Source organism: Xyrauchen texanus, chromosome 10, assembly GCF_025860055.1.
Source record: "Xyrauchen texanus isolate HMW12.3.18 chromosome 10, RBS_HiC_50CHRs, whole genome shotgun sequence".
Taxonomy (NCBI): Eukaryota; Metazoa; Chordata; class Actinopteri; order Cypriniformes; family Catostomidae; genus Xyrauchen; species Xyrauchen texanus.
The window spans coordinates 39,845,873-39,858,687 of NC_068285.1; the positions used below are offsets into that span (position 1 = coordinate 39,845,873).

General features: G+C 37.9%; 1 protein-coding gene across 1 annotated transcript in view; it reads right to left on the reverse strand.

The window, feature by feature from the left end:
* The window catches only part of smad10a (SMAD family member 10a), a 31,027-nt gene that overhangs the window by 15,700 nt on the left and 2,512 nt on the right, over positions 1-12,815 (reverse strand). Inside the window, 9 exon segments of the mRNA XM_052135686.1 lie at positions 1,389-1,572; positions 3,270-3,323; positions 3,415-3,510; positions 3,603-3,715; positions 3,717-3,807; positions 4,355-4,573; positions 6,134-6,157; positions 6,282-6,456; positions 12,221-12,461. Coding sequence (XP_051991646.1) covers positions 1,389-1,572; positions 3,270-3,323; positions 3,415-3,510; positions 3,603-3,715; positions 3,717-3,807; positions 4,355-4,573; positions 6,134-6,157; positions 6,282-6,456; positions 12,221-12,457 — 1,193 coding nt within the window. The 5' untranslated portion in view covers positions 12,458-12,461.

A 12,815-nucleotide genomic window follows, 5' to 3' on the forward strand; every position in this document is an offset into this window, starting at 1 on the left:
CTTTAAGTGTCAAAATAAAAGCCCAAGTTGAAGGTGATGTAAACACAGCACTTTAAGTGTCAAAATAAAAGCCCAAGTTGAAGGTGATGTAAACACAGCACTTTAAGTGTCAAAATAAAAGCCCAAGTTGAAGGTGATGTAAACACAGCACTTTGAGTGTCAAAATAAAAGCCCAAGTTGAAGGTGATGTAAACACAGCACTTTAAGTGTCAAAATAAAAGCCCAAGTTGAAGGTGATGTAAACGCAGCACTTTCGGTGTCAAAATAAAAGCTCCAGGTGAAGAAATAGTGAATAGGACATCAAATATATTACTTGTATATAAACAAATCAATCCTCAAAATAAAAACTATAATTCAGTATTATATTAAAATAATAAACTTGACTGGGTTCCACAGTAATAATTTTTTATAATGCAACATTGAACTGGGTTACAACAAAAAAAGTTACATTTTACAAAAAAAAAAATTATGTTTTAGTAAAAATCTATGAAGGTAAATAATGTTTTTTTAAGCTACTATGTGTCACTGTAAATAACATATAAATATTAAAGCACATATCACTGAAAATGATTAAATCTCATTCTCCTTTGTGTTCACTTTGTGAACAACATTGGGAAACATGACTTTTCGACTATTGTTGACTATTCTCATGACTATTATTTTTAAATAGATTTTTATTCACTTCCTTTAAAGCATTGAATCTATTTTTCAGAGCAAATACATAGTTATCAGGGTATATATATCGAATATCATTAGTAGGCTAAAAAATATCGAGATTTATTACACAGCGCTCTGGAAATCTGACTGGTCAATAGCGCCACCAAGTGGTCTGATAATTCCAAGAAACATCAGAACATCCATGTATCAGATAGCTCATGTGGGTTTTGCGAATTTGCTAGTCATCTTCTACGAACTCTACAAGTAAGCTTATAAAATAATTTTATGTTAAAGTTAATGTATGACAAGTGGTTGGACTTCAGTGCTGACATCAGTCAAAAAGGAAAGACATTACATTTTAAATAATGATTAAAATGACTAAACAAACAATAAGACTAGGAAAATGTACTATAAAAGTAAATAGGGCCCATTTTGATTTAATGTTGACTGTAAACCTGAGATGATATTAAATATTCTCTGTCCTACCATTCCTAAACTGTGAACTGGCACGCTCCTTAGGAAACATCACAGCCAAAGAAAAGTGCTTTAGAATTATCACGATATTCAGTGTAACTTCATTTTACTTTAACAAAATAATATCTAATATATTTTAAATATTCCAAAAAATCAACTAGCCCTAACAACCACACATACATACATACATACATACATATTCATACTAACACTGTTAAGCTCTGGCTGGAACAGTTATTGGATTGTGGTACACATACCTGGCCCGCTCGCTGGCGTCTGTGCGGTGCACGTTACTAAGCTGACCCAGACAGAACCGGTCACCTCCTGAGGGGTCCACATACCCGTCGATCGTCACGACTGGACAGCTGGACAGCACTTTAAACATCTCGCCCACCTGCACATCCATCTCAAAGTATGAGATGGAACACCAGAATTCAGGACCTGTGGATACAGCGCATGAATATTGACTTGTGTATCGGACAGCACAAATATAAATGTAAGTTAGTGTATGTGTAAAGCAGAGCTCGACATTAAGCATTGTCATGTGGATGTCCTTTGGACAAGTAAATTTGTCATTCACTCTACAAAAGTTACTTGTCCGGAGAGAAAAAAGGACATTTAAGTTATATGTAACATGTCAAAGTTTATGTTGTACATTTTTCTAAAATTATGACTGATGCCCAACCTAATAGTGTATCAATCAACTCAATTCTCTGCGACAGAAATGTAAACCGCACTGTGTAGGGGAGGAGGCTTTTGTCATATGGTAATTATTTTATGTTATGTATGGTAGTCAAATAAAGAAAAGCCTCCATCGCCATCATTAACAGCAGGGGTGCTCACACTTCTATGGAATGCAATCTACTTTTTCATCATGTTATTGCAGCAAGATCTATCATGTACAATAAAGTCTGTACATTATCACAATACCAAAATTTCAGTAGTCGGTTGTGAAATTTGATGATTCTCAATACCAGCTTCCAAATCACAACAAATAATAACACTAACTAATATGTTACATATGGAAGAATGATTTCACGTTCTCAAATAATTATTTAAGACTAGTAAACAGTCAGTAATAAAATAGCAACAAAAAAACTGCAATGAATAGAAATAGATTAAAAATAATAGAAAAAATGTTTTTAACAGCAGTTTCAAGTATTCAAGTAAACATTCAGAATGAAATACTATTAAAAGCTATTAAAGTTTCTCAGTCAAGAGCAGTAAGTGTTTTATTATTTTCTTGTTCTGGTTGTTTGATTATAATGACACACTGCACAGCATCAGGTCTATTAGCTTACATTTATACTTACAAGTCTGACACTTTAATGCAAATCCACTTTTTTTTCTCTGATGTTTATGTTCACTTTAGCCTCACCAAGATGGGCATTTTGGCAGAATGTATTTGACTGTTCAGGCGTGCATTAGCATGAGCGTTTTCGGAACACATACACATGTTCAGCACACACACACACATAAGCCGCCTGTCAATCAAACAGGGTGCAGCTGTTACTAGATCACTAGTGAATTACAAAATGACATGCTCTGGATTATTTTCAACAGCAGAAATAAAATATGAACTTTCTAATAAGTGACACAGGCCTAGGCAATCACAAATATAGCTGGTTGTTTTTTTTGTTATTGACGTTTTAATCAGTCTGCTTGTCTGGTCAGGCAAGTCTTATTCTCTTTTACTTGTCCCGGACAAGCATTAATGTCAAGCCCTGTATAAAGAGTATATTTACATAAACTGGACATGCTAACTCCAAAACCTTCCAAAACCTGTCTAGCTGCCTACACAAGACAGCACTTTAAGGCATCATGGTGCGCAAAAACTGTAAAAAAGAAGGCAGCAAAATGAGGGTTCCTTACACCATATGTGGATTACTTTTACGATGGTTAAAGGTGTTTTTGTCCCTTTTGGAGCTTGACAGCCCAGAGGCACTATTCACTTTCATTTTAAAAGGCATTTGAAGATTTTGTCAACTGATTTGATGTGACATCAGAGTGAATTTCTGTGAGTTTGGTCAACTATTCCTTTAAGAGGTTCCACTTTGGTTAGGATGCTGCCTTAGAAGGAAACTGCCTATGTAGACAGCTCATAAGGTTTTGGAATATAGTTTATGTAAAGTAGAAACCTGGATGGTTGGAGACCGGAGGGGGGAAAGATGCTGAACTGTGATGCTGAGACCCTAATAGTGGAAGAACAGATGTTGCATAAATTCTATTTACAGTACAAGTCACATAATAATGTTAAAGTTTCAAATACTTTGAGTAACATACAGAAGTGGGGATGATGAAGGGGGGGCTGGTGGCCACGGCCATTCTGCTGAGGTCCTACAGGAGTGTAGGAGGCAGTACTGCTGCCTGTCCACGTTGCTGCAACAATATATACAGATTTGAGATCATTTGTGCATAAAGCAATTAACTATATTAATTCTGCTCTTGGAAAAAGACATTATCACACTCACTGTGAAAGGAGCTCTGCATCTGCGAGTGTTTGGAGTTGTTGTAGCCATTCTGGTTGGGTGGATGCTGGGGTGGGACGGGGGTCTGTGGGGGTACATGTGTAGGGGTGGAGGGGAGGTGTAGGGGTCATGACCTGACCCTGAGGAGACGCAATCTGTAGCAGGCCTTCACCATGACCACCCTGCATTGGCATCATAGAGCCTGAAGCTAAAAGACACGAGAGTTTCGAAGATGCCTCATTTATAATTAGAGTAGGTCTTAAAGGGATAGTTCACCCAAAAATGAAAGTTCTCTCATCATTTGCTCACCCTCATGTCATCCTAGATGTGTATGACTTTCTTTCTTCTTCAGAACACAAATTAAGATCTGTAGGTCTTCACAATGCAAGTGAATGGTGACCAGAAATCAGAAGGTCCAAAAAGAACGTAAAGGAAACATAAAATAATCCATATGACTCCAGTGGCTAAATCCATGTCTTCTGAAGTGATATGATAGGTGTAAAAACAGATCAATATCCAAGTCCTTTTTTATTATCATTCTCCACCTTTGACTATCCCATACCAGTAGGTGGCTGACTGTAGAAGTGAAAGTGAAGTGGCATGAAGTGTTTGTAAATTATGAGAGAATTTTCATTTCTGGGTGAACTATCCCCTTTAAATGTAGAAAGTTATTTGTGTTTGGAACAACATGAGGGTGAGTAAATGACAATTCCAACGTCCCAGAACATTCCTCGTGGACACAGGTCAGTGCTTACCAGTGGGGGATATTGGCATATTGGAGTAAAGAGTGACTGGTGGGGGTGCGCGTGTGGCTTCTGAAGGCAGTTGCAGGGGCGGCAGTGGCTGGCCGTAGTGGTCTGGTGGAGGGAGCTTCATCACCCCCTGATGGTCCTGCTGGGGAGGCAGGCCTGGTGGAACATCCATCTGAATGCAGTCATGGTTGTACTCTTCCTTTATCAGCATGCCAGAGGGACCTAGACACCAGCCACAGGACAAATCTATGAATGCAAAAACAAATTTACATCTCTGATGTGGCATGGAGGCTGAAACTCAGGCCTGGGAATCGGAAGGTAGCTGGATCAATCCCCATAAAGAGCAAGCATGAACATGACAAGCACTGATCATGACTCACCTTCCATGTCAGGGTGTATCTAGCTAAACGTAGCAATATTTAGAGTGACAGTAGCTCATCTATTTACAAAACAGTGTATCTTTTCAGTAACACATTACCTTTTCCAAAACGTAGTGGTGTAGTGTGACTAGAGATGTAACAGTTTTCATAGTTTTTTAGGCTTTAGACAGTTCTCATACCATTGACAATTTCTTGTTCACGGTATTGCATGAATTGTATTTTTTCCCCTGAATTTTTAAAGAAATTTAAGGTGCACTCAGTAGCTTTTTTGTTTGTGTCATTTTGGACATACAGTGATGCCTAGTAGCATGGATGCAGCATCAATCAATATCAATTGTTTTCAGTTTCAGATGCAATTGTACAAATTTACTATTCACAGTCAGCCATGATTAACTGAAGTACCTCAAAGTAACCCAGATATTTTTGTTTTTTTTTTAAAACAAGGGATGAGTCAAAGCAAATATTTGTGGTAATCAATATTATGCCTCAAAAGCCGTTCATTAAGCTTAAGCTGTATTGAACCCGAAATATTATTTTAACAGTAGGACTTTAATCTGCATGTGCACTTGTAGTTTGTTGATTAAATCGATGAATATAAGAGTGGCACTGACGGAGCATGTTTTTAAAGATGCCTTTCTGTCTGTGTTTAATTCCTGGTTGCGATTGTTATCTCTTCGCTTCCAACGGCCACGATCGCTGTCTCACATGATTGGGCGCTGTCCACGTGGAGACGCATTCGTGGATGGGTCATGTTCTCACAATGAGGCACAAAGATTGTGGTCGTGGCTTTCCTTCCTCAGAGGGTATACCCTCACGGACCTCCCATTCCCCAGCACGCTCGTTTGCCCCGGTCGAGTTCTAGGATGACACGCGAAGCGGATGAGCTCTCGATAGCAACATTGAAGAGTGGGTTGGTTTAGTCTGATGCCGAGGACTCAACTGGGCTCCTCGGGCTGGAGTTGAACCCTCTCCCTGCCCTGAACCCTCGCGCCTTGATGATTGGTTCCTGAGCTCTGAGCGTTGCTCACAGCCGCACCATGCCCCGGTCCCTTGTTTTTGAGATGGTTACTATACCATGACAATCTTGTACACAGTCACACTGTTTGTGGAACAGAGCTTTACAGCTTTACGACTTGATACAGTAATGAAACAAAATCACAGTCACTGTGTGTCTTTTTAGTGGCTAAATACAGTATTTAGTTAAACACCAACCCCTTAAATAGCTTCAATGCAGCTGTCTACTTATTATAATAGCATGTAGTGTAACATGTAACTATCTTTTAAAAGTGCAGAATGATTGTAGTTTCACTATTTGAAATAATTAGTAGCAAGTATCATTTCAAAAAAGTGTCTTCAAAACTGAACAATTTTATGCAAAGATTATGTTGCATGCAAATCTCACCTGTGTTTTGAAGACTGAGACCAACTACAGGTTTGAGAAAAATGGAGAGAAAAACAAGTAAAATATTTTTTACCAAATCAAGCTTACCTGAAAGTTGCACAGTAATGTCTTGCTATTCATAGTGGAGTATAAAGGACCAAAGACTTACCAATGCCAGGTGACACCACCCTCTCATAATGGTACGGGTTAACACACACGTTATCATATTTGAGGTCAAATGCATACTGGCAGAATTTCACATGTTTGAGCTCATTTTTGTGAAGATCTGGCCAGCGCCACAATCGGGCATAGATTACGTGAGGGAAACCTTTACGACCCGCAACCTACAGAAAAATAAGAGACAAGTGAATGAAAGAGTGTAAAACAATAAGTCTTGAATCAGAAAGCAATACATTACAATAAGGTACCATAAAACTCATGGAAAACAGAAGTTTTAACCAATCATGAGAAATTAGATTTAACAAAATGATCTGACACTTGAAAACTGCCATTCTTTTGTAAATGTATGAAGAAAATGCAGTTTCACCTCACTATGGATTCTCCTCATCATAAGCATTGTTTATAATGTTATTTCTGGCCTGCTATGTGACAGAAATGCAGTAGCTTGACAAGAGCACCCCATGACCCTGAACACACAGAACATGAGGTCCACACCACAACTGCTCGTGCTTGTTGAGCGAGCGTAGAAGGACAGCAGGACGTGTGTGTGATCTGATAATCCTTTATAGATTAACACTAGAGTCGTGACACTACAGTTCAGCACCTACAGCTGAGTAAAGGATAAATCCAGCTGTCTTTGCCATATAAACTGCAAGACTGAAACAACGGGTGAAGGTTTAAAACCTAGAGTGGACGGTCCAGAGAGCTGCTGACACTGAACCCCAAGTTACAACAGGTGGACTGTACCTGTAGCCATACTATAACAACTAGGGCTGAAAACTGAATGTGAGAATGCAGTGCAAATAATTCTACGAAAAATTACACATTAAAAACATTTACACAATTAATCATGCCTCCAACCCGGTATGCAAATTCCATAAGGAATGTTCTTACCAATTTAAGCTTGATGTACGACCTGTTTTTATGAAAATGTGTCAGTAGGGGGCAATCAGCACAACTCCAGCAGTACAGATAGCATGCCTCGTCAAACCAAGGAGCATGCAGAACAGCCTTCCACAGACACGCTTTTTCGCTTTAAGACAGCTGGACTGAGCACAACAGAAAGCAGGGCTCTCGAGGTGTGTTTTTGTGTTTGTTTGTTTGTTTCGTTTTTTGCACATCGTCCTAAAAACACAGTGTTTAAGACTAGAGATGCTGAAAACTAGTATGATACGATGCAACCAAAGTGAGGCCTTGCAAAAGACGGTCTGATGCACGCAGCCTGATCTAATGATACGTGAATATGCAAAAAAAAATAAAAAATATTCAAAATGACATGCTGTATAACACGTTTGGCTACAGTTTTCCAGTTAAATGTCCAGATGGGGGCGCCATAAGCGAGTCAAATTGTGTCATATTCAGACGAGGTTTAAAGTTGAATTTTAGATGTACATTTTTTAAAACGTTACGTAAAACTTTAGCCTAAACGTAACCATTAGTGTTTTAAAATGCAGAAGCTAAATGGAAAAGCACATTTCCTAAAGCAACCACATAATTTCATGCAGATTATATGACTCCGTCGTGTCACGTGTCAGCTTGAGTTCATGGCTGGACTTGAGCCAGAGTCTCCGGCTCTAAGTCCAATGCCCTATAGTTGCTGGAATAAGTGTTTATATGTAGGTGGGTCTGTAATACAAACATAAAAATGTATAGTTTTTCAAAAGATGCATTAGAGTAAAAGGGTGTCGATAACATAAAATAGAAGGTTCTGAATAATATAGAGAAAAGGAAGTATTTATAGAGTCATTATCAGCCATTAAAGTCATGATTTGTGTGAAAGTGAGTAAAACACAGTTGTTGTAGCGCCACTAGTGTTAATTTCTACTGAAAACTATAGGGAATTGTACCTGGAGACACATATAACAAGTTTTGCAAAAAATGTTATAGAGTCACGTTTTCACTACAAGACCAGGTTGGATGCATGAGCAGAGGAAAGTAGGCCAATAATTGGATTATGTTCAATGATATAGAAATTAAACAAAAAATATTGACTTTAAAAACACTTTTTTATTGAGTAAATGCATGTCTGTTGCCATTATATATGTATTGGATGTGCTGTATTTGAATTGTCTGAATTATAATATTTATAATTGTTTTAATTTTTATATACTAAATTATCTTTATTTGGGGCCCTTTTTCAGTAAAACTGTTATGTGATTAATTTGATTAATTACTTTGCACATCATTGATAATATTGTTTCAAAACCAAATCATTGATATTGATATATTTATATTAACAAGATAACTGGGAATATTCGTAAAAAAGACAAATACTACTCAAACCAATTACCAGTGACTTATTGCAAAAACAAATGATGTTCAATAAATAATGACATTGTTTATTCATTATAGTCACATTAAACAATTCTTCTGCCGAGTATTATAGTTCACTAACATATTTTATTATTAATAAATGTGTTCATTAACAAATTATAGTTCATTAAAATAATTGTAGGTTACATTGTGGATATATTGTATAGACAGGAATTCAATGAATGTGCGGTTTTACAACGACTGTGAATGTGGCTCATCCACTCAGATTTCAGACTCATGATTATATACATATGCAATATTCAGTATATGTATATATTATATAAATGTATACTTGTATATATATACAATATTTCACAGGGTCAATTAGTGGAAAGGGTTTGCAAAAACCTTAAGAGAACAGTGTTTACGTAGCAAAATATTAATACCTCGAGTCAAGTGTGGCATATTTTGACTTGTTGGGCCAATAAGCAATCAGCTACTAACCACCCTGAACACTATAACAGCTACCTAACAATCATCCAGACACCTTAGCAAACACATAGCAATGCCTCAGCAACCACCCACACACATTACCCTAGCATCATGGTGGGAGATTTGCACATGCAAGCACCACTCACATCTTCTAAAGAAAATTTAAAAAATATTGAAAACTTGTTTCATCCCATGCTCTCACAATCTTTGATAAGGTGAGACAGTGTGTGTACACCATGTACTCTCTAGCAGCCCTTCTACTGTACACACACAAAGGAAAAAAATAGATGGCCTTAAGGTAACCTGGCCCCTTTCTGTGTTTTAGACAAAACAACCTTCAAGGCCTATCCCCCAATCAGACCCTAGCGAGAGGTTGCCTCTGTGAGCAGCAACTGCTTGTTCTATCATCTCTGGCACTTCTGCCCCTCTCACACACAGGCTCAGCAGACCCCCTACCCCCCGCACACCGCTTTAGCTCTCATTCCTTTTGGAGAGGGAGAGGCATTGTAGTGACTCATTCAGCATCTCAAAATTCCAACACAAACACATCTCTTTCTGTGTTTCACGAGGCTCTGACACCAGCGACTCGCTGCTGGTCTTGGCTTCTCTTGGGGGGTATTCGAGCTGGGTCAAGTGTTGAGCCTCAAGCCCTCCTCTAGGGACAGCGAGTCAAACATGTTTACAATATCCTCATGGCACGATTACCTTCACTTGCAATCTACTGAAATGGAGTTTCATAACAAAATTTGGGAGGACCATGTATATTTGTGTAAGTGTATATAAACAGCTGCGACAATTCCTCCAGCATCCCAACCCCTCCCATCTATTCATTAATAACTCAACAAATCGGGGCGTATTTCGAGTTTGGTTCAAGTCTTGAGCCTCGAGCCCTCCTCCAGGGACAGCAAGCCAAACAAGTTTACAATATCTTCATGGCAGGATTACATTAACTTGTGAACTACTGAATTAAACAACGTTTAACTTGACTCAGCAATCTAAAAGCGTATTCGTCTGATGCATGTGTACATTGACGTCTTTAGAAAAGGACTTATAATAAATCCATCTCAGACAGATTGAAAATTCATTTGCAAAATGGATTGCTGTGAACTGTAGAACAGTAACTACGTTTCCATCCAAGGATATTTGGCGGAAAAGGTTTTAGCGCATTAAAATAAAGCTGATGGGAATGCAAATTATCGCTAAAATTTCACAAGTGTCAACCTAATATTTTTCCGTTTAAATCCAGTGCATAAAATCTATGTCGAAAATTCAAATGTTGTGAAAAACTGGTTTGGAAACACTTTTTGTCAAGAAAATTGGCATTAACGCAAAAAATGTAGTCTCACATGACAGAATTTACCCCAATCATTAGCCTGTGTTGATCGTGACGACAAGGAATGCATCCATGAAAGCCAATTTATTGTACGTGTTTATGGATTGATCTTAACGGCATAGCACAGAGCCAATACCACAAACATGACACTTCCAGGAGTGCCAACACAAATAACTCATATCATGCACATCAACAAGTGCACATAAAACAAATTAATGGCCACTTGTTTGCGATTAACTTAATCGTGGTAGGTATCCATTTATTTATTGAAGTTTCTTTTCCACACTATTCAAAATAACAGACAGCAGTCATGGAATTAGCCCATAATACAAAAAAAATATCATTTCTGTGCACAAAGATATTTTAAATGATATAGTTGGCCCTTTAATGTATCCCTTTTGCAAAATCCTGATTTCCAACAAATGTTAAAGGCTGAAATCAATGTTTATATGGAGACCAACTGGTCCTCAGTATCCTCTGTAGGCGTGGCTTGGGAGGCACTTAAGGTGGTTCTTAGGGGTCGGATCATACAGTATGCCTCATTCATCAAAAAATCCAAAGCACAAGAACTCGTGGAGTTGGAAGGGAATATTAAAAGTTTAAAGTAAAGGATTAAAAAAGAAGAAATTGAGAAAGGAGAAGAAAGGTGAAAAATAGAGAAAAGGGAAACAGAAAAAGAAGAGAGATTAAACAGAAAAGATTGACAGCCCTAATAACAATATAGGGGATACTGGGGCTAGTTGTTTTAGAATGTCAAAAATGTGATCTGCATATGTGGTCTGTACAGGAATAATCCTGAAAAAACGTCTCCACAGAACAGGACGCCACCCAAACGCGTTTTTAATTAAAACAGGTGCGACATCTGTGCTGTAGGTTCACAAAACCCAATACAATATTGTATTAATGCAGAGCGCATATTTTGTCTTTCATTTTACGTGATTAATTTTGATAAATCAGAATCCGTTCTTGACCACCTCCGAATGTGGTTTCAGTGATCCGATCACAATGCATCTTGGGTGCATTTACACCTGACATTTAATGTGGTGAAGTGCAATCTGATAGCGACCCGATCATCAAAAACGCATGTTAATGCAAGGTGTAAATGGGGCCTTTCTTCCACCAAGTAATTTATTTCAAAATTCACCAAAAATAATTCATCCAACATAATCACAAAATAGCCAAATATATGCAGATTAATCAGCCAAGCCAATATTTCGGTCAATTGTTTTTTTATCACATTATGAAACTGGCACACCAGGCCCTTCAAACATCTACACCACTGTTTCATGTCCAATCAAACTTGATGAATCACCACACTGATGAAAAGAGAGCTTAAATTACTTGCTGTAGCTATTCAGTCCCAGTGTACAAAAACAAACTATAAAAGACTATGTAAAGCAGACAAAACATAAGTAATTTAATCAAAGAGATGAGATGAATCATCCCTTCAGAACTAATATTTGGAAGGATGAGTCTGTACTTACCATTTTTACTGATTTGAACATAAAAACTAATGTTAAAGGAATCGTTCACCCAAAAATGAAAATACTGTCATCATTCACATTTATCTATTTACATTTTGATATGTTCCTCACACAAAGCTTTCGAATGGCTTCAGAAGACTTTAAATATTGTGCAGGAGTCTCATGGACAACTTTTAGGATATTTTTTTTTAATGCTTGACAGACATGGTCTATCATTGTATGGAACAGATGCTTAAGAATTCTCAGTTTGAGTTATACAGAAAAAAATAACAGCATACGTGTTTGGAAAAGCATGAGGGTGAATAAATAATGACAAAATGTATACTCTTTCTTTAACTCCTCTATTTCAATTACTGTTTGGCTCACCTGTAGGCGCCCGTCCAGTGTCCTCTGGATGGTCACGCATTTGCTAGGGTGCACTCCATTGGTGGTGATGGCGGTGATGAGAGAGTCCAGCTCGTCCTTCTTCTCCTTGAGTTTCTTCACCAAGCTTTCGATAGCACGCTTGGCAAAGCCCTCGTTCTCGCCGCCCTGCCTGTGGCACATGAGACTGTGCACGATACTGAGGCAGGCATCATTACTGTTGGGAGGATTCACCGACATCCTGCTGCTCAGACAGATGGAAAAGAATAACACAGCAGCATCAACACGCGCATCTTAGTCACACTGCTTTCACACTTTACCCTATATACTGACAAACAGTACAGTAATGGTTCATGTAAATTTGTGGCAGAGTACCTTAACAAATCACAGTTTAATTAAGCTCTATTTTCAGGTTTAATACAAGTTATGCTCCTTGTTTACTAAAAACAAAAAGCAAAAATCTGGGTTACAGTGAATCACTTACTATGGAAGTGAATGGCGCCAATCTGTAACATGTAAAATACTCAGTTTCAACAGTTTAACCACAAGACATAAACATTATACATGTTAACATGATTTTATTGTGATAGAATTTTTT